Source organism: Balaenoptera ricei, chromosome 2 (assembly GCF_028023285.1).
Source record: "Balaenoptera ricei isolate mBalRic1 chromosome 2, mBalRic1.hap2, whole genome shotgun sequence".
Lineage (NCBI taxonomy): Eukaryota > Metazoa > Chordata > Mammalia > Artiodactyla > Balaenopteridae > Balaenoptera > Balaenoptera ricei.
The window spans coordinates 15,940,916-15,963,941 of NC_082640.1; the positions used below are offsets into that span (position 1 = coordinate 15,940,916).

At 34.9% G+C, this 23,026-nt stretch overlaps 1 protein-coding gene across 1 annotated transcript in view; it reads right to left on the minus strand.

The window, feature by feature from the left end:
* The window catches only part of MALRD1 (MAM and LDL receptor class A domain containing 1), a 600,449-nt gene that overhangs the window by 310,211 nt on the left and 267,212 nt on the right, over window positions 1-23,026 (minus strand). The window contains exons 25-26 of the mRNA XM_059909182.1: window positions 12,345-12,592; window positions 8,508-8,799 (exon numbers count right to left, since the gene is read on the minus strand). Of these exons, the coding sequence (XP_059765165.1) occupies window positions 8,508-8,799; window positions 12,345-12,592 (540 nt within the window). The remainder of the gene's footprint in view (window positions 1-8,507; window positions 8,800-12,344; window positions 12,593-23,026) is intronic.

Consider the following 23,026-nt stretch of genomic DNA (forward strand, 5'->3'; position numbering starts at 1 on the left):
GAAGTCTCAAACTAGCTCCCTCCACTGGATGTTTTCTTTATCTTCTTTACATCCTCATAAAGTTTTATATATTTCTCCTGGCACTTTATTATATCCAACCTAATATGAGTTATTTGAGATGTTTTTCCTATTCTCCATTACCATGTTGAGATATTCTTAAGAGCAGAGATTCTCTTAATTTCTATTCATTAAAATTTTTAATAAACACCTAAAATAGCAAAAGGATATACAAATTACTCTAGCAATATATACCCTTAATTTTATAATTAATATATAATTTATACCACTTTGTATATATTTTTGAATTTTCCTTTCGGAAGTCTTTTTTTGTTTGTTTAAGAAACTTTATTCCAGATTTCACAGATTTAAAAATTTTAAATTCTCAATGAGATTGGTTTGTTCCTCTGACATCCCACTTAGTAGTTGTTTGCTAAAGTTTAAAGTGGTTCAACATAAAACTTTTGCTCCCTCACTACTTGGATGCTATGAGATTACTTTTTATTATGATCAAAAATTTCTTATTTAAAAGGCCAGACCTGTACAAGAGCTAGCATAGCTGCCAACAAACCTCCTACACAGAATGAAAGGTGAAGGTTTTTCTTAAGAAAGTAGATTAGGGGTGGAGTCAAGTTGGCATACTAGGAGGATGTGGAATTCGCATCTCCTCACAAGTAGGGCACCTACCAGGGACCACAGACACCTAAGGGGACAGGAGGAAGCCCCAGTGACCAGGTAGGATGTGGGGCATGGGGGGAGTGAAGGGGGAGGAGAAGTGGAGGCAGGTGCCCCTGAGGGGTGGCTGGGGGAGGGGAAGGAATCCCATGCCCAAAGGGGGAAATTGGGGAACCGTTGGGTGGGCAGAGGATCAAAAGAGACCATGGCCAGGTTTCCCCTGCCCACTTGGGCCCCCAGGAACCTGTTGGGATGCCAGGCCTGATCCTCTGCCTACCTAGGCCCCCTCCAGCCGCACACGTCCTGAGGGAGTGGGAGGGAGGGAAGGGGGAGCAAAAGTAAAGGCTGGACCTCTGGCATCAGCACGCTTGAGGGGCAGCTAGGGGAGGCGAGGAGTTCCTACACCCAGCGGAACCCACCCACGGTTAGGGGTAGAAGGGCGACTCTGGGGGAGATGGTGGGGGAGGGGCACGAAGGAACGGAAGGGAACACGGCCAGTGCTTTCCCTGTCTACTCAGACACCGGGCAGCCTGTTGGGTTCTGGGGCCTAAACCTCTGCCCTCGGAGCCTACCTCCTGCCACATAGAGCCCAAGACCCGCCCCTACACCCCCACCTAGGGCCCCACCTCTACACTCGGAGACCCCCTCCAATGCGCTGGGCCTAAACCATACCCACATACCCTCACCCAGTGCCTTACCTCCAAACTCCAGAACTCCACACTCCAGAGGCACTCCTTTCGACATGCTGCCTCTCCGCTTCTGCACAGGTCCTAAGCAGAGGCCCCGCCACATACTTGAACATCACTCCCCCACCTGCCTAGGTCCCGCTCCACCCTAAACCGCGCCCCTGCCTAAGTTCCACCCCCGCCTAAACTCCGTCCCCATAGCCAAGGGTTTATTTTTTTATTTTTCCCCTTTTAGACTGGGGTTCTGTTTTACCTTGTAGATTCATTCCTATTGATTCTTTTATATATATTTTTTCCTAATAAATCTTTTATTTTTCTATTTTATTTTATTCTTTATACTTTGTTCTTGCCTATCCTTTTGGCTTGTTCCCCACCCTCTTTTTAAAAAATTTTTTTTATCTTTTATATTTTCTGTTGTGGATTTATTTTACCTTGTTGCAGTTATTTCCATTACAGTTTTATTTTTCCTAATATATTTTTTATCTTTCTAATTTTATTTTGTTTTTTATTCTTTGATATTATACTGCTCCTTTTCTTCTTTCCTCCTTTTTTTTTTTTTTTACCGTGCCACGAAGCTTGCAGGATCTTGGTTCCAGGCCGGATTTGGACCAGAGAGCCTATAGTGGGAGCTCCGAGTCCAAAATGCTGGACTAACAGAGAACCTCAGACCCAAGGGAATATTAATCAGAGTGAGGGCTCCTGGAGGTCCTCATCTCAGCACCAAGACCTGGCTCTATCCAACTGCCTGCAAACTCCAGTGCTGGATGTCTCAGGCCAAACAACCAGTAAGACAGGAATACAGCACCACCCATCAAAGAAAAAAAAAAAAGAAACGACAAAATAATATGTTACAGAAGAAGAAGCAAGGTAAAAACCTACAAGACCAAATAAATGAAGAAGAAATAGGCAACCTACCTGAAAAAGAATTGAGAGTAATGATAGTAAAGATGATCCAAAATCTCAGAAATAGAATGGAGAAAATACAAGAAACATTTGACAAAGATATAGAAGAACTAAAGAGCAAACAAAGAGTGATGAACAACACAGCTGGTGAAATTAAAAATACTCTAGAAGGAATCAATAGCAGAATAAATGATGAAGAAGAACGGATAGGTGACCTGAAAGATAAAATAGTGGAAATAACTACCACAGAGCAGAATAAAGAAAAAAGAATGAAAAGAATTGAGGACAGTCTCAGAGACGTCTGGGACAACATTAAATGAACCAATATTCAAATTATAAGGGTCCAGAAGAAGAAGAGAAAAAGGGTATGAGAAAATATTTGAAGAGATCATAGTTGAAAACTTCCTTAACATAGGAAAGGAAATAGTCAATAAAGTCCAGGAAGCACAGAGAGTCCCATATAGGATAAATCCAAAGAGAAACATGCCAAACACATATTAATCAAACTATCAAAAATTAAATACAAAGAAAAAATATTAAAGGCAGCAAGGGAAAAGCAACAAATAACATACAAGGGAATCCCCATAAGGTTAACAGCTGATCCTTCAGCAGAAACTCTGCAAGCCAGAAGGGAGTGGCAGGACATATTTAAAGTGATGAAAGGGAAAAACCTACAACCAAGATTACTCTACCCAACAAGGATCTCATTCATATTTGATGGAGAAATTAAAACCTTTACAGACAAGCAAAAGTTAAGAGAATTCAGCACCACCAAACCAGCTTTACAACAAATGCTAAAGGAACTTCTCTAGGCAGAAAACACAAGGGAAGGAAAAAACCTACAAAAACAAACACAAAACAATTAAGAAAATGGTAATAGGAACATATGTATCGATAATTACCTTAAATGTAAATGGATTAAATGCTCCAACCAAAAGACATAGACCGACTGAATGGCTACAAAAACAAACCCATATATATGCTGTCTACAAGAGATGCACTTCAGACCTAGGGACACAAAAAGACTGAAAGTGAGGGGATGGAAAAGATATTCCAGGCAAATGGAAATCAAAAGAAAGGTGGAGAAGCAATTCTCATATCAGACAAAATAGACTTTACAAGAGACAAAGAAGGACACTACATAATGATCAAGGGATCAATCCAAGAAGACGATATAACAATTGTAAATATTTATGCACCCAACACAGGGGCACCTCAATACATAAGACAAATGCTAACAGCCATAAAAGAGGAAATCGACAGTAACACAGATATAGTAGGGGACTTTAACACCACACTTTCACCAATGGACAGATCATCCAAAACGAAAATAAAAAAGGAAACACAAGCTTTAAATGACACATTAAACAAGATGGACTTAATTGATATTTATAGGACATTCCATCCAAAAACAACAGAATACACTTTCTTCTCAAGTATTCATGGAACATTCTCCAGGATAGATCATATCTTGGGTCACAAATCAAGTCTTGGTAAATTTAAGAAAATTGGAATCACATCAAGTATCTTTTCTGACCACAACGCTATGAGACTACATATCAATTACAGGATAAAATCTGTAAAAAATACAAACAAATGGAGGCTAAACAATACACTACTAAATAACCAAGAGATCACTGAAGAAATCAATGAGGAAATCAAAAAATACCTAGAAACAAATGACAATGAAAACACGATGGCCTAAAACCTATGGGATGCAGCAAAAGCAGCTCTAAGAGGGAAGTTTAATGCAATACAATCCTACCTCAAGTAAAAAGAAAAATCTCAAATAACCAACCTAACCTTACACCTAAAGCAATTAGAGAAAGAAGAACAAAAAACCCCAAAGTTAGCAGAAGGAAAGAAACCATAAAGATCAGATCAGAAATAAAGAAAAAGAAATGAAGGAAATGATGGCAAAGATCAATAAAACTAAAAGCTGGTTCTTTGAGAAGATAAACAAAATTGACAAACCATTAGCCAGACTCTTCAAGAAAAAGAGGGAGAGGACTCAAATCAACAGAATTAGAAATGAAAAAGGAGAAGTAACAACTGACACTGCAGAAATACAAAGGATCATGAGAGATTACTACAATCAACTATATGCCAATAAAATGGACAACCTGGAAGAAATGGACAAATCCTTAGAAATGCACAACCTTCTGAGACTGAACCAGGAAGAAACAGAAAATATGAACAGACCAATCAAAAGCACTGAAATTGAAACTGTGATTAAAAATCTTCCAACAAACAAAAGCCCAGGACCAGATGGCTTCACAGACGAATTCTATCAGACATTTAGAGAAGAGCTAACACCTCTCCTTCTCAAACTCGTCCAAAATATAGCAAAGGAAAGAACACACCCAAACTCATCCTATGAGGCCACCATCACCCTGATACCAAAACCAGACTAAGATGTCACAATAAAAGAAAACTACAGGCCAATATCTCTGATGAACATAGATGCAAAAATCCTCAACAAAATACTAGCAAACAGAATCCAACAGCACATTAAAAGGATCATACACCATGATCAAGTGAGTTTATCCCAGGAATGCAAAGATTCTTCAATATACTCAAATCAATCAATGTGATATACTATATTAACAAATAGAAGGTTAAAAACCATATGAAAATCTCAATAGATGCAGAAAAAGCTTTCAACAAAGTTCAACACCCATTTATGATAAAAAGTCTCTAGAAAGTAGGCATAGAGGGAACTTACCTCAACATAATAAAGGCCATGTATGAGAAACTCACAGCCAACATCGTTCTCAATGGTGAAAAACTGAAGCCATTTCCTCTAAGATCAGAAACAAGACAAGGTTGTCCACTCTCACCACTATTATTCAACACAGTTTTGGAAGTTTTAGCCACAGCAATCAGAGAAGAAAAAGAAATAAAAGGAATCCAAATCAGAAAAGAAGAAGTAAAACTGTCACTGTCTGCAGATGATATGATACTATACATAGAGAATCCTAAAGATGCTACCAGAAAACTACTAGAGCTAATCAATGAATTTGGTAGAGTAGCAGGATATAATATTAATGTGCAGAAATCTCTTGCATTCCTATACACTAATGATGAAAAATCTGAAAGAGAAATTAAGTAAATGCTCCCATTTACCATTGCAACAAAAAGAGTAAAACACCTAGGAATAAACCTACCTAAGGAGACAAAAGACCTGTATGCAGAAAACTATAAGACATTGATGAAAGAAATTAAAGACGATACAAACAGATGGAGAGGTATACCATGTTCTTGCATTGGAAGAATCAACATTGTGAAAATGACTATACTATCCAAAGCAATCCACAGATTCAGTGCAATCCCTATCAAACTACCAATGGCATTTTTCACAGAACTAGAACAAAATCTATAACAATTTGTATGGAAACACAAAAAACCCCGAAGAGCCAAAGCAATCTTGAAAAAGAAAAACAGAGCTGGAGGAATCAGGCTCCCTGACTTCAAGCTCTACTACAAAGCCACAGTAATCAAGACAGTATGGTACTGGCACAAAAACAGAAATATAGATCAATGGAACAGGATAGAAAGCCCAGAGATAAACCCACGCACATATGGTCACCTTATCTTTGATAAAGGAGGCAAGAATATACAATGGAGAAAAGATAGCCTCTTCAATAAGTGGTACTGGGAAAACTGGACAGCTACATGTAAAAGAATGAAATTAGAACACTTCCTAACACCGTACACAAAAATAAACTCAAAATGGACTTAAGACCTAAATGTAAGGCCAGACACTATAAAACTCTTAGAGGAAACCATAGGCAGAACACTCTATGACATAATTCACAGCAAGATCCTTTTTGACCCACCTCCTAGAGAAATGGAAATAAAAACAAAAATAAACAAATGGGGCCTAATGAAAACTTAAAATCTTTTGCACGGTAAAGGAAACCATAAACAAGATGAAAAGACAGCCCTCAGAATGGGAGAAAATATTGGCAAATGAAGCAACTGACAAAGGATTAATCTCCAAAATATACAAGCAGCTCATGCAGCTCAATATCAAAAAAATAAACAACCCAATCCAAAAATGGGCAGAAGACCTAAATACACATTTCTCCAAAGAAGATATACAGATTGCTAACAAACACATGAAAAGATGCTCAACATCACTAATCATTAGAGAAATGCAAATCAAAACTACAACGAGGTATTACCTCACACCAGTCAGAATGGCCATCATCAAAATATCTACAAACAATAAAGGCTGGAGAGGGTGTGGAGAAAAGGGAACCCTCTTGCACTGTGGGTGGGAACGTAAATTGATATAGCCACTACGGAGAACAGTATGGAAGTTCCTTAAAAAACTAAAAATAGAGCTACCATATGACCCAGCCTTCCCATTACTGGGCATATACCCTGAGAAAACCATAATTCAAAAAGAGTCATGTACCACAATGTTCATTGCAGCTCTATTTACAATAGCCAAGACATGGAAGCAACCTAAGTGTCCATCGACAGATGAATGGATAAAGAAGATGTGGCACATATATACAATGGAATATTACTCAGCCATAAAAAGAAATGAAATTGAGTTATTTGTAGCGAGGTGGATGGACCTAGAGTTTGTCATACAGAGTGAAGTAACTCAGAAAGAGAAAAACAAATACTGTACGCTAACACATATATATGGGGTCTAAAAAAAATGGTTCTGATGAACCCAGGGGCAGTACCGGAATAAAGACAGAGATATAGAGACTGGACTTGAGGACACGGGGTGGGGGAAGGTAAGCTGGTACGAAGTGAGAGAGCAACACTGACCTATATACATTACCAAATGTGAAATAGATAACTAGTGGGAAGTAGCTGCATAGCACAGGGAGATCAGCTCAGTGCTTTGTGACCACCTGGAGGGGTGGGATAAGGAGGGTGGGAGGGAGACTCAAGAGGGAGGGGATATGGGGATATACGTTTGCATATAACTGATTCACTTTGTTATACAGCAGAAACTAACACAATATTGTACAGCAATTATACTCCAATAAAGATGTTAAAAAAGAAAAAGAAAGTAGATTAGTCTGAGGTATCTGAAATGCTTTTACATTAAATTCACATAAGTATACTTATCCCTCAACACAGCCTTGAAATGTTTCTTTTCCTCTGTACTATTCCATATAGTGCTGGAAACATCAGGCAAGGAGCCTGGCTTAACTATGTGTCAATGGGAAAATATTTATCTGGAAACCTACTCTTAACCAAATTAAAACACTCCCTTTAAAATGTATGAGGAAGTTATGGCAGAAATGGCAGTGTTCCCCATTCCACCCACCATGTTAAAAGTCAGTACAAACAAACTAGTTCATTCTTCTTAAAGCACTTTTGTTTTTGTTAATTACAAGATATAATTCATATACAAAATGAATGGCACTTTTACTTTCTACTCCAAACTCATGGTTTAAATATTAATATATGTCATATTATCAACTGATAAAATTTGGTTTTTTGTTTTTGTTTTTTTTGCCACACCATGCAGCATGTGGGAACTTAGTTCCCAGGCCAGGGATCAAACCCATGGCCCCTACATTGAGAGTGCAGAGTCTTAACCACTGGACCGCCAGGGAAGTTCCAAAATTTGTTCTTTTGTCTTTTTAACACTATATACTGCATTTTCATCTCATCCTCTAATATTTTATATGAATTAATGCTACTTGCTATTCCCACTTCTTACAATATTGTCACTGTATGTATTATATTGGACATCTACCAATAATCTAATTATTTAGACAAATTACCCCTAAATTTTTAGGTGAATGGATGGACATATTCAATCATCTAAACTATTTAAATATATAAACTCAACATTCAAATGAATAAAGTATTGGTCTAAAAAGAATACAGTAAATAACGTAACCACAGTAACATCTAATTAAAGTTGAGTAAGTCTGTTCTTGATGTTCTTATATTGTATTAAGAGTGAATTGATATTTACTAAGGACTGAATTCTGAATCAGACTGAAAACAAAGGAGTCTTAGTTTATTGATCTAAGAAGAAATTGACTAAACTAGGAAGTGGGGAACTGGTAAATATACCAAAGCTTGGAGAAATGTTGGAAGGCAAGTTTATGAGTAAAGGCTTGAAAGATAACATTTTAGATTCAAAAAGATTTTTCTTTATGAAAACAATAATTTACTAGGTGTTTATGTCACTTCTTTTCCATTTCCTTCCTTCCCACCTACCACTCTGTAAAAGCACCACACAAACAAATTAAAATGTACCTGCTGGAAGAGGCATGTTGAGTTCCTCTTTCATGGAGTGATGGAATGATAGACAGTTCTTTGTAAGCACAATGTCATCCAGTGCAATATCTCCATGGTGGCCTTTCCCAACTCTGCCTTCAAATTTGAGTTGGAAGTCCTCATCACCAGACAGGGATAGTTCTTCCCGCTTCCAGAAATTGCCTTGTTCTACAGTGAGGTTAAGTAGGACCTTCGTTTGGTTTGAGACTGATACCTGGATCAAAGTGAGCGCTCCAATGCCATGTCCATACATGTGATAATGAAAAATTATCTGTAACCAAGAATCAGTATATTATATATAATTAGTATAATTAATTTCACCTTATTTTCAATTATATCATATTGTCCTCTCCTTTCTTAACAGATTCCTGAAGGAAAATTAGATCTGTATGTTCTATTGCTCTGTGAGTACTCTACCAATGAATGAAATTAGGCCAGCCTTAAATCATATGTTGCAAAACATGCAAAATAGTACAATAAGGATCAAATAGAAACTCAGTTGAAAAATGAGCAGAGTTCACTTCCTTTCTGTGACTTATAAAAGTAGGATTCCTCCAAAAACTCTTAAGATCCACTGTCAAAGGAATAAAAATATCATTAAAAAGTGATGTATTATATAGAAAGACTTTTCATGATTAAGAAATATCAGGTACTAAAGAAAATCATTTCTAATCTCATGAAACTTAAGTCATTTTCTTCAAAATAGAAGAGTACTTTATTGCTTATTCCACCACGTCCTTGCACTTGAAACACATCTTTAGTTCTACAAGATCCTCAGGGCTGTACTATACATAGCAAAACCACCAGAATAGCAATTTCTAAATTTTACTTCAAATGCTTTAGAAGAGCAGACTTGAGAGTTGTACCCCCAAGTAAAAATTAATGTAAGTATTTCCAGGGATTAACATTTCAATGTTTCAAAGAAGGAGTTTATCAGATTTTTAGTGATTGTTACACAGATGGAGAAAGTCAGGGGAAATTCTAGGAGGAAGAAGAATATGAGTTAGGAACAATAGGGACTGAGAGTGTTTTTAAGCTTTTGTCTTGTCTTTTTTATGAATGAGGGAAAAGAGTAATGGTGGGTGATCTTCACACAGGAAAATCACATTTTGGAAACACTAGCACTCATGGATATTATATTCTAGAGAAGAAAAATGAATGTGTTTAAAGGGTAAAGAATGTGATTAGACAATATATGCAATGCATACTTCAAAGAGCACCAAGAAGAGCTAAGCCATGTAAGTAACTCTATGCAAATTTCCTAGCTGATGAATAATACCTGAATTTCAGGTATTATTCTATGATCCAAAAATGTTTCTTCTATTGATTAATCCATTACTGTTGGAAAACATGAGCTCTATGACCACTTTGGCTTGTTTGGGGAGGACTGGTCAAACCTGAGTGTCACAAAGTGAGAAACAAAAAGAGTCTGAGGAAAGTCTCTTGAGCAGCGTCAATAGGCAAGAGAGGAAACTACCCAACAGGCATAGCACGTGTCTGTCTGGAGCCCTTGCAGTCATAGGTGCGGTCGTCCCAGTATTCCCCCTTGTTTTGTCTTCTTATTTGCACAGAAAGTATAAGGCATATGTTTTATGTCACAGTAAATACTTCCTCATCTTCTTGAGGTCATTTTCTGAATGATGCCATTGGGTCAACATGCAAACAAGCATCTAAATACTCCATTTCTACAGAGAACACTTGATGACAATGTAACCTAATCACAGGGCAACATGAGTGAATAAAAATCTCTTAAGTATTAAATTCTTCTAAGGAGGCATTTTCACTGGAACTTCAATCATCATCAATCTATGTCTGCATCCCTTCCTGCCTTCCACCCATCCCTCAAAAGGAAGAAAAATCTCCAATTTGATTTTTTCTGCCTGAAGTTTTCCACAAGGTCAAGTGACAGAAAGGATTTTCATGAAAATATGGAAGGTCACTCTTCTTACCTGATAAACAAATTTTTATATATGAGGGACCCAATCATTCCCAGCATGACCTTTCCTTACTTCTTTCTATTCAATCTATATCATAAATATTCATAAAGTGAACCATTCATCATTAATATTTTGACATTTCTCCTAGACATACTTCATTATTCTCACACAGGTGTTTAAAACAGTGGGAACTATAGTGCTGGGACCAGGGGAAAATAGAGATGAATGAGATCCTTAGTAACTACAGTATGAAAAAAAAAATCTTTTGAACATTCTTAGAGGAAGTCTAAAAAGAAAAGCTAAGGAGTCTGTTTTCAATGTCTTTCAAATTACTCAATACTTTCTTGAAAATAAACCCCAGCATACCAGATTTTATATATGTTGAGTCTCTATCTATAAATCTATATACCCATAGATATTCTGAAATTTGCAAATTAGTTCTAGTCTTAGAAAGCTAATTAAAAATTAAACATGAAATATATACAATTTCAGTTTGACTTATTTGCTTTTCTAAAACTCAACATTTGCCAAACTAATTAAATAAAGTTTAATATAATTGTGTATGATTCATTACATCCATTCTGGACTGCTGACTGAGTTACATCTTTAAAACTCTGAGCGTGTCACTTTCTTGCAGAAAATCTATGAAATTTGCCTGAAGAGAGAAGAGAGATGTGATTACTCCCTGAGAATTAAACTATGAAATCAATTTAAGATGACACAGAAAAGCTCCTAAGACAAACTGAAGGTTTAACATGTATTAAGACTGGGAAAATGGTAGGATGTAAAGGATGGTCAGTATAAAACAGAGGAACAAACATCTGTAATAAGTACAGGTACAGCTGGGGAGCCTTTGAGCAAAGATTTAATATGTCCCCTTCTGGGGTTAGGGCTCTCTATTGTGGAGACAGATACACAAGAATATTACAATTTGAAGATAATAAAGATTTAAATCATGTTATTGTCTCCCAGCCTGATTCTTTGATCAGCTAGCAACTTTCTGAATATAATTTGTTTTCCTTTCAGTGTTCAGACACTGGGGAATACACCAGTCAGAATACACGTGTTCAGAGCTTATGGAGATTGCATTTCTTGCCGTAAATATAAATAAATGGCAAATTTATTCATGCATTAATCTCTTATAAGCAAGATTCTGTGAAATCATCTCTGAGTGCTTAATTTATACGTAAAGATAAATTTAGCCCCTAGCCTAGCTGACTCAAATCCTTTGGGGAATAAAAATAGACAATCATGCAAACAATAAATAAAGTGAAGGTCCTTGCAAATGCATAGCCATCATATGAAGATCTATATTTATACTTTTAACACTCTATAAATGTTTTCTTCAAATTTCCACAGCATAATGGCCAAACCATTTTTTCTTCCTGCCCCTAGAAATTCTACTTTTTAAAGGGTCAATTTCAGTCTTTCCTTTTCCATGAAGACGTCTTCAAACATTTTATCATGGTGCCAACTATGACTCGTATTAGTTCTTGGAAATATTTAACTTTATACTATTTCTCACTGTTTAATTCTCTTTCTTATGGTGAAATTCCCATAATTCCAATAAGTACCAAGTTCCCTGAGTGGACACAACTGATATTTTACTTCTTTTGTTCTACCCATGGTTATGGATAATAACCACGACATTTTCCAATGGTTTCCAAAATTCCTTATCTATGGAACTTATCCACAGGATAAATTCTTCCAACAGCTCTAATGGTCCTTCCCTTTCACCCTTACTTCACTTTCTCCCTCCCTCACATATTCCAAGTTGAATACATTCAAACTCATTTGTTGGTCTGGTGCCGGCCGTTTCATTTTCTGTACTTAACTTCATCAGAAGTTGTTCATAATATTTCTGGGTTTCTTCGCATACCTTGCAGTTTTTGCTTCTTCTGCTTATGACTGGGCTTGAAATTCTGGCTGCTCTCATGGGCTGCTGAGGGAACAAGCTCTTTATGAAGATGTAATGACCAGATGAATTTCGCCAGGTGTGATCAGCAGCTGGCTCTGTGCCCGAGGCAGGGATGCTGCTAGTCTTCAGATTCCAGTCAAAGTCGTCATCCTGCTCCTGCTCCCAGGAGCAAAGATCAAACTCAAAATCACAGCACCCACTGGAGGTACCTGGAGAACATTTCCCAATTTATGGTGGAGAGAAAAAGGAAGTTAGTAGATAAAGCATGCAATCACAAAGTACAGTAATCTTATTAAACACACTCATGTTTCAGGATCTTTGAACTTGCTACTCTCTCTGCCTGGATTCTTTCCCAAATGGCCTGTCCACTCACTTCTATCAGATCTGTATTTGAGCATCACCTTCTCAGTGGGTCCTTATTTATCAGTGTACGTAAAATCTCCTGTCCTCAACTCTGTCCTGCTTCACTTGTTTATTTTTATTTTCGGCACTTTTCTAACACATTATATGTTTTACCTACTTATTTTTTGTCTTCCCCCGCTCCTCACTCATCAGCATGCATGTGTTATAAAGGAGAGAATTTGCTCAGTTTTGTTGTTATATTCTCAGTGCCTGGCAAATAATTGCTCAATTTGTTGAATAAATAAATGAACTTTTAAAAAAGAAAAAAAATACAGTAATCTTATGTAGCTTTTATATATAGAATGGATAAACAACAAGGTCCTACTCTATAGCACAAAGAAGTATATTCAATATCCTGTGATAAACTATAATGGAAAAGAATATAAAAAAGAATGTATATATATGTATAATGGAATCACTTTGCTGTACAGCAGTAATTAACACAACATTGTAAATCAACAATACTTCAATTAAAAAATTGAAAATATTGCAGTAATCTTGCCGCATCATGTAATGTTAGAAATCTTACAATATTATCCTGACAGCAACATTAAAATAGAAAGTTTAGTTTGTTACACACAGCTATTTCCATGGCTCATTTAAGTTTATTTCTTCAATAGTCTGGTCCCTGTGTCAAAATCCATGAGAAAATATTCCAGCATTACACACATTTCCTCCTGCAAACACCTATTTGGCCAATGTAATTTATTTCTTTTCTCTTCTCATCTTTGCTTCTCAGATCTTGGTAGGGAATTTAGGAAGTTTATTATTCTGCAACACAGTTTAGCTGGGAAATCCTTCCTAAAGCAAAAGTTATTAATCATGGTAATTATTTTTTAAAACACAGACTTATTTTAGAGATAAGAAAATTGTGAAACAGAAAAGGTTAAAACTGTAATGATTTATTATAAGTTGCAGAAATTAAATAAGTTGAGTCACATTAAATACCAACTATCTCTTTTAAAAATATTTTATTATTAACATTGCTTAAGTTTTTCTTCCATTTCCAGGATAGTAAGAATTCTAAGTCCAACTATGTCCTTATTGATTTTCTGCCTGCTGGATCTATCCATTTCTGACAGAGGGGTGTGAAAATCTCCAACTATGATAGTGGATTCATCTCTTCTCTTGGCAGTTCTAGAAGTTTTTTATGTCACACAGGTTGACATTCTGTTGTTAGGTACATACACGTTAGGGATTGTCATGTCTTCTTAGAAAAGTGACCCCTTTACTGTTGTGTAATGCCCGTATTTATCCCTGATAATGTTCCTTGCTTTGAAGTCTGTTCTGTCTGAAATTAAAATAGCTATTCCTGCTTTCTTTCGATTCGTGTAAGCATGGTATATATTTCTGCATACGTTTACCTTTAACCTATAAATATCTTTATATTCAAAGTGGGTTTCTTGTAGACTACATGTAGTTGGGTCCTATTTTCTATTCAACTGTTAATTCAGTTTTTTGTTTGTTTGTTTTTTATTTTTTTTATTTTTATTTTTATTTTTTTTTCAGTTTTTAAATTACATTTGAAACTTATTTTGAAAATTTACTCTGTTCTAAAATAGACTGTAATTCCTACAGCCTCTTTTAGTTCAGAATACTAAAGTTCTCCTAAGTATCCTCTCAAAGGACTGGGAAGTAAATCTCACTAAAATAATAATGAACCCCAACTCACCATCTTGTTTATAACCTGAACTCTTATCTTGGTTAAGAATATAAAATGGGGCTTCCCTGGTGGCACAGTGGTTGAGAGTCTGCCTGCCAATGCAGGGCACACGGGTTCGAGCCCTGGTCTGGGAAGATCCCACATGCCACGGAGCAACTGGGCCCGTGAGCCACAATTACTGAGCCTGCGCGTCTGGAGCCTGTGCTCCGCAACAAGAGAGGCCGCGATAGTGAGAGGCCCACGCACTGCGATGAAGAGTGGCCCCCGCTTGCCGCAACTGGAGAGAGCCCTCGTACAGAAATGAAGACCCAACACAGCCATAAAGATAAATTAATTAATTAATAACAACGCTGTATTAAAAAAAAAAAAAGAATATAAAATGAAGTAACTAATTCAGTTGCCCTTATGTTGGAAAATTTAGCAGCCCATGAGGACCAGATTTACATATAGACCAGCATCTAGAAAGGCCATTTGTATAAGGAAATGATGTGTGTTGCTGAAAAACAGATGTTTAAAAAAAAATCATACAAATACTGCTACATGAATCTCTATAGTGTAAATCATATTTCTGCTTTTGATATTTACTATAGTTCTGAACATATATTTCCTTGGAAAGTTTAATTCTAAAATATCAGTGGAGGAAAACACAGCAAGCAGGCCTAAGCTGTTTGAATTTCACACCACTGTGGTAAGAGGGAGCAACTTATAATTTCATTTTCTACTATTTCCCACAGGTGCCATGTGAGACAAGTAGCAAATAGCCTTCTGTGCAGATGCCAATTCCTGGCATTTCATGGAGCAATTAATGCCAGTGCCAGACAGGTGTGCCATCAGGAAGAAAATGATCCCTTTGTCTACAGCTGTACCATTAGTCAAACCAGTTTCTCCCTTTCCAAATGCTACAATTTTTCCATCGATCAATCTTTATAAGTATAAAAATGTTTCATTTAAAACAGACATAATTTTGAAAGAACACAACCTAATGCCTTTTAAGATCCTACCATCAAATTTTTAAAATATATCATTCTATTCATTTCATATAAAATTTTTATTTATTTTTTAAATTGATAGTTTCTGTAAAAGAGTGTATGTTACAGGTGTACAATGTAGTGATGCACAATTTTTAAGTTATACTCCATTTATAGTTATTATAAAATATTGGCTGTATTCCCTGTGTTGTATAATATATCCTTGTAGCTTATTTTACACCTAATAGCTTGTACCTCTGACTCCCCTACCCCTACATTGCCCCTCCCCCCTTCCCTCTCCCCACGGTAACAACTAGTTGGTTCTCAGTATCTGTGAGCCTGCTTCTTTTTTGTTTTATTCACTAGCTTGTTGTATTTTTTAGATTCCACATGTAAGTGATATCATGCAGCATGTCTTTCTCTGTCTGACTTATTTCATTTAGCATAATGCCCTCCAAGTCCATCCATGTTACTGAAAATGGCAAAATTTCATTCTTTTTTATGGCTGAGTAGTATTCCATTGTGTGTGTGTGTGTGCGTGTGTGTGTGTGTGTATATATATATGTACCACATCTTCTTTATCCATTCATCTGTTGATGGACACTTAGGTTGCTTCCATATCTTGGCAACTGTAAATAATGCTGCTATGAACATTGGGGTGCATGTATCCTTTTGAATTAGTATTTATTGAGCATATTCTATAAATAAAGCACATTTAAGAAAATGGGAAACTGCCTGGAAACAGGGCTTCTGTGTATTGAGCATAACGTATACCAGGGCCTGAGTAGTCTCTTCATATGTTTTATTTCACTCAATTCCCACATCTCTACATAATTGTTACTGTTCTTACTTTGGTTTAAGAGATAGCTGGAGTTCAGAGTTAAAGTACTTTGCTTAGTATTACCCTGTAAGTAGCAGAACTATTAGTTGAAGAATGATATGACACAGCCCCTGTACCAGGACTCCCCTTTATAATGTGGTATGCAGCAGTTGGGGATGGCAGCTGCAATAAAATAAATCTACAAATAATGAAGGATAAGAAAATGCATATGTCTATAAAGAAATGCTCTAAAAGACCTCCTCCCCTAGGGTAGGTAGCTACATGAAGATGGCAGTCATCCAGTTTGGCTTGATTCTTCTTGAGGTGGCATGATGTCATTCATCACTTCTTTTAACTCTGTTCATATGAATATGAACGTTCTATGGATGCCAGTTTGTTCTGCAAAGGAAGAATGTTCTTCAAACTTGCTAAGAGAACAGAATATGATAAACCCTATAAATTATCTCTCTCTCTGAGAGATTTAAAAATACACTAGCATATTAAAGGCTCCATGAATTCCAACAATATAGAAACTATTTCTTTATACAACAAGTATATTCCCAATTTATTTGACTAAGGAACCTTTTTACTTACTTGTTTATTAGAACTATGAACATCTTTAGATTACTACACTACTGATAATGCACAGAGCAAGTTCACAAATCCTAATTAAAAACAAACGAGCAAAAAGCATAATTAGAGAAGTTCATTTCCATCAGTTCTGAGTGGGGCACTTTTCTAGCTATGTGACTTTGGGAATTGTATTCATTTCTTAGGGCTGCTGCAACAAAGTACAACAAACGGGGTGGCTTTAAGCAACAGAAATTTATTCTCTCTCAGTTGTTCAGGCTAAAGATCTGAAATCAAGGTGTCAGCAGTACAATGTTCACCTTACCGGCTCTAGGGGAGAATCCTTCCTTACCTCTTTCTAGCTACTGGTGGTTACTGGCAATCTGAGCATTCCTTGGCTTGTCCACACCACTCCAGCCACATGGCATTTGCCCTGTGTGTTATCACATCGTTTTCCCTCTGGGTGACTCTGTTCATATTTCTTCTTATAAGGACACCAATCATTGGGTCTGAACCCACCTAATCCAGTATGACCTCACTTTAATTCATTACATCTGCACAGACCCTGTTACCAAATAAGGTCACATTCACAGGTTCTAGTTGCAATTTATGGGGTACACTATACAACCCAGTACTGGAATGTTTACATTTTTTAAAGTAAATCTCTTGGGCTTTTAAGGTATATAATCATATCATTAGAAAATAATTATAAATTGCGAAGAGAGAAGATCTTAAAAGTTCTCATGACACAAAAAATTCGTAACTATGTATGAGGATGGATGTTAACTAGGCTTACTGTGGTAATCATTTTACAGTATATACTCATATTGAATCCTTATGTTGTACACCTGAAACTAATATAATGTTATATGTCAATTATAATTCAATAAAAAAGAAAATAAATATAATTTGGTATTCCTTTGTTTCATTTTATGTCTTACATATCAACCACGACCACAAAAAGAATACAAATAGTAATATAGTGTCAAGTAGTTCTTGACATGATCTTGATTTTAATGGGAATACTTCCATTGCTTCCTTCTTTAATTTGATATATCATTTTAAATATGTTAAAGTAATACCATTCTATGTATAATAAATGGTTGTTAAATTTAAGTGAATATTTTCAGAACCTATCAGTTTATTGTGACATGTTTCAGTGACTTATTTGTTACATGAACAGTTGTTACTTTAAAATATCCTTAAGATGTTGCAAGATCCTCATCTCAAAGCAGATGATATAATTATTACATTACTGAATTTAGTTTGCTCATATTTTAAGTTTTGCACATTTATATTCACAGGGAATTTTAACTATAGTTTTCATACTTTTCTGATTTCTGGAGGCTTCACTGTCAGTGATACATTAGCTTCATAAAATAAATTCTATATTTCATATGGTTGGAATAGTTTATTTGGACATTATTAGTTCATTAAAATTTGATAGAACTCAGCAGTATCTATCCCAGGAGACAAAATTGGAGGACGTTTGTTGATAACTTTATTTGATAGTTAATGGTCTATTCAGGTTTTCTCCTTCATTAGTTTGATTTTGGTCATTTTTCTCCTAAAAAATTAACCATTTCATTGACATCTCCAAACTAGTGCAGTTATTGGTCTCCATATATTTATTAATTCCCCTTTAGCAAACCTGCATTTGTGTTTTTCCTCCTTTTTTAAAATTAAAAAATTGGAGTTTTGTCTATTTTTAAAAATAACATACTCTTGTATTTATCATTTGAATTGGTTTTGTTTCCACGTTAGTATTTCTTTCTCTTGATTTTCTTAATATGACGTTATTCTTTGTAACATTTTATTTTGAAATAATTTCAAGCTCATAGAAAAGTTGCAAGAATAGTATAAGTATTTTCCATCTATTCTTTAACTAAATTCACAAATATTTCTATTTCCCCATTTGTTCTATCTACATATGGATATACATCTCTATACATGCATTTTCAGAAGGATTTGAAAGTAAATTAGAGATAGTCATTTTATCAACACTTTCATGTTTCTTTCCTATAAACAAAGATGTTTCCTTACATAATGACAGTAAAATCGTAGAACCAGAAAATGGGACATTAATATCTAATCCACAGTTCATATTTAAATTTGTCAATTATCCTACCTAATTCCTTTATAGTTATCTTTTCCCTTGGTTCAGAATCCAATCCAAGATAGATCATACATTATATTAAGTTGACATGAATCTTTTTCTTCCTTTGCCTGGATATAATCCATGAGGGCAGGCCAGTTATTTTAGCAAGTATTTGAATTTGTGTTTGAGGAATCCTTATGATTAGATTCAGGTCATGCATTTTAGCAGGACTACCACCGAAGTAAACATGGATCCTTCTCGCACATGGTATCAGGAGGCATGACATTAATTTGTCCTAATATCCTTGGTGTTCACTTTGAACAACTGGTTAAGGTGGAATCAGTCACATCTCTCTACTGAAAAGTAACACTTTTTCCTTAAATAATTATTAATTTGTATGCAAATACAGGTGACAATGAAAATATGCTTCCCTTGTCAAATATTTAGCAACTAGTTTTAACTTCCACTGATTTCCTTCCTCCCTTCCTCCCTCCCTCCCTCCCTCCCTTCCTTTTTTTCTTGTGGTAAGAACACTTAACGTGAGATCCACCCTCTTAACAAAATTGTACATGTATAACACAGTGTTGTTAACTACAGGCACTACACTGTACAGCAGATCTCTAGAACCTTTTCATCCTGAGTAACTGAGACTGTGTACCCACTGAATAACAGCTCCCCATTTTCCCTCTCTCCCTAGATCCTGCCAACTACCACTCTACTCTCTGCTCCTATGAGTTTGACTCTAGATGCTTCAAATAAGTGCAGTCATGCAGTGTTTGCCCTTTTGTCACTGTCTTATTTCACTGAGGACATTCCAGGTTCATTCACGTTATCATATATGGTAGAACTTCCTTCTTTTTATGACTGCATAATATTCCACTATATGTATATACCACGTTTTCTTTATTCATTCATCCATCAGTGTATATTTAGCTTGTGTCTTTATCTTGGCTACTGCGAATAATGCCGCAATGAACATGGGAGTGCAGATATCTCTTCAAGATCTTTATTTCAATTCTTTTGGATATATACTCAGAAGTAGGATTGCTAGATTATGTGGTCTACCCATTATTTTCTAACAGTTCATTACACATAAGTTGGTTTTCTAATGTAAAGAAGAGCTTTGCCTTCACTTTATTTATTTAATTAGTTAGTTATTTAGTTTTTAATTTATACTTATATTTACATTATTTTCACTCTATTCCCAGCCTTAGGGTGAAAGTATTCAATATTTCGCTTTAAGTATGATATTAGCTATATGTTCTTCACAGCTCTCCTTTGTCAGTCTGAGGAAGCTCCCTTCTACAAAAAGCTCCTTGTTTACAAAAAGTTTTATCACGACAGAGTATTGAATTTTTATTGATGCCTTTCCTGAACCTAAATGAGAAGACCACATGAATTTTCTTCTTTCTTCTGTTAAGGTGTGGATTTTTTTCATTATTTCATTTTTTGAACATTAAGTCAAACATATCCCTTTGTAAAATATATTATTAAAGATTTTTGCGTCTGTGTTCATCAGGGTAATTGATTTCTAAATTTCTTTTCTTATAGCTGCTAGTCTGACTTTGGCATCAGCCTTATACTGGTATCATAAAATGAGTTGGGAAGTGTTCCCTTTTCCTAATTTATGTTCTGAGAGTCCTGGGTAAGTTGGTATTATTTTACAAGTTTGATAGATTTCACCCATGAAGTCATCTGAGATTAAATATAGATATGTGGAAAATGTTTTATTATAAATTCAATTTCTGTAACAGATGTAGTCTTATTCAGATTTGTTTCAGTTTTGTCTTTTTAAAGTTTTTGCTCATTTCTTCCAAGCTGTTGAATTTTTTAGGAATGAAGTTATTATTTATAATAGCTATTCCTTATTATGCTTTTAATGTCAGTAGAGTTTGTGGTGATCTTTACTCTTTTGTTCCTGACATTAGTAAATTGTGTTTTCTGTCTTTAATTTTAATCAGTTTATTCAGGGATTTATTAATCTTTCAAATAAACAATTTTGGCCTTTTTAATATTCTCCTTTTGTTTAAATATTTACTATTTTTAATTTGTGCCCTAATCTTTACTTTTTCCTTCCATATAATTACTTTGTGTTTGATTTTTTTTTTTCAATCTTCTTTATTTGGAAACTCAGATCAATGATTTTTGATCTTCCTCCTCTGTAATATAAATACTTACTGCTATGTATTTCCTTTTAACCACTGATTTAGCAGGAATTGTAACCATATTTTATTCATCTGTGAATTTTAATTATCATTCATTTTGAAATACTTTCCTCTTTATGTTTGCAATTTCTCCTTTGGATGCATTCATTATTTTTCAGTGAGTTATTTCTCTGCCAAAATTTGGACATTTTATAGATATATATTATTATTGATATATCAATTATGGTGTGATCAGATAGCATACTCTGTTAATATTTAATCCTTTGATATTTATTTATACTTGTTTTATGCCTTAGCATGTGGTCATTTGGTGTGAACATTCCATTCACACTTGGAAAAGAATGTGTTTACTGAGGAGTGAGCTATAGCTAAATTAGATAAAGGTAGTTGCTAGTACAATTCAGATTTCCTATATCCTTATGAATATTTTGTCTAGGCATTCTGTGAATTCATGAGAGAGGTGACCAAATTTCTGACTACAATTGTGAATTTTTATATTTTTATTTTAGTTCTGTCAGATTTTATTTCAGGCATTTTGAAGCTTTGTTAAAAATACATATTTTTGATTGTTAACGTCTTCTTGATAAATTGATTGCTTTATTATAATCAAATGTCCCTCTACCATTTCTTATGTTCTTTTTCCAAAAGTCTATTTTTATATTAATTTAGAAACTATGAATGCCTTTTATTTGCTTTTTCAAGAGAAATATTTTAAATATAAATTCAGAGATAGGTTAAAAGTGAAAGGATATCAAAGTACACACCAAGCAAATTGTTGTATCATGTTTTTTAAAAATCCATTCATAAATCTTGGCATTTTAATTGGTGTATTTAGGCTAGTTACATTTGATATAATTAATGTTATTGCAAGATTTAGATCATTCTTTTATTATTTTTATATACATCCATTTCTTAATTATTATCTTCCTCCTTTTCTGCCTTTTTTGAATATTTTTAGTATTCCACTTTAATTCTTTATTGGGTTTTTAGCTATATCTCTTTACATTATATTTTAATAGTTGGTCTAATGATTGTAATATGCCTACTTAACCATCACAATCCAGAGTTAATATTGCTCTTCATGCAAAATTTAAGAAACTTGGTAAAGTTTAGTTCCATTCACCTCCTGTTAATTGTGCTATTTTGTCATATATATCTACATATGATATAAAGGCTTCAATACTGTGTATGTCTTCTTTTAAAAGCATGCCTTTTAAAGAATTTAATGAAAGAAAAGAGAAAAATTTAGTCTTGCATATTAACTCACATAATTATAAACTCTTATTCTCTTTATTTTTTCCTGAAGATTCAAGTTTCAACCTGGTGTTATTTACTTTCAGCCTGAAAAATATCCATTAGCACTTTTTATAGTGTATGCTGAAGTAAGATGGCATCTCCTATTTTCCATTTATCTGAAAATGTTTTATTTTGCCTTAGTTTTGGGAAAATATTTTCACTGGATACAAAATTCTTTGTTGACAAGTCCTCTCTCCAACCCCATTTTAGCATTTTAAATATATTCTTCTAATATCTTTGGGCCTCCATTTTTCTTGTGACAAGAAATAAGCTATCAAGCATATCATTGTTTCATTTTTAAGTTGTTTTTTACTTTTCTGGTGTCTTTCAAGATTTTCTCTTTTATTTTGGTTTTTATCAGTTGAAATAGAAGGTACTAAGATGTGGTGATTTTCATTTTCTTTGTCTTGATCTTCCTGATCATTTTATTTAAGTTTATATTTTCCATAAATTTGGAATTTTTTGATAATTATTTATTCAAATATTTTTCTGTTCTTCCCCCCACCTTATGTTCCTTCATTTACATGTATATACGAATGTTTTATGTCGCCCTGTGGATCACTAAGGCTCTGATCAATTTATTTTCATTTTTTTTTCTTCTTAAGTAATCAGATAACTTCCATTTAGTAGATCTGTCTTCAAGTTCAGTGATACTTCTCCT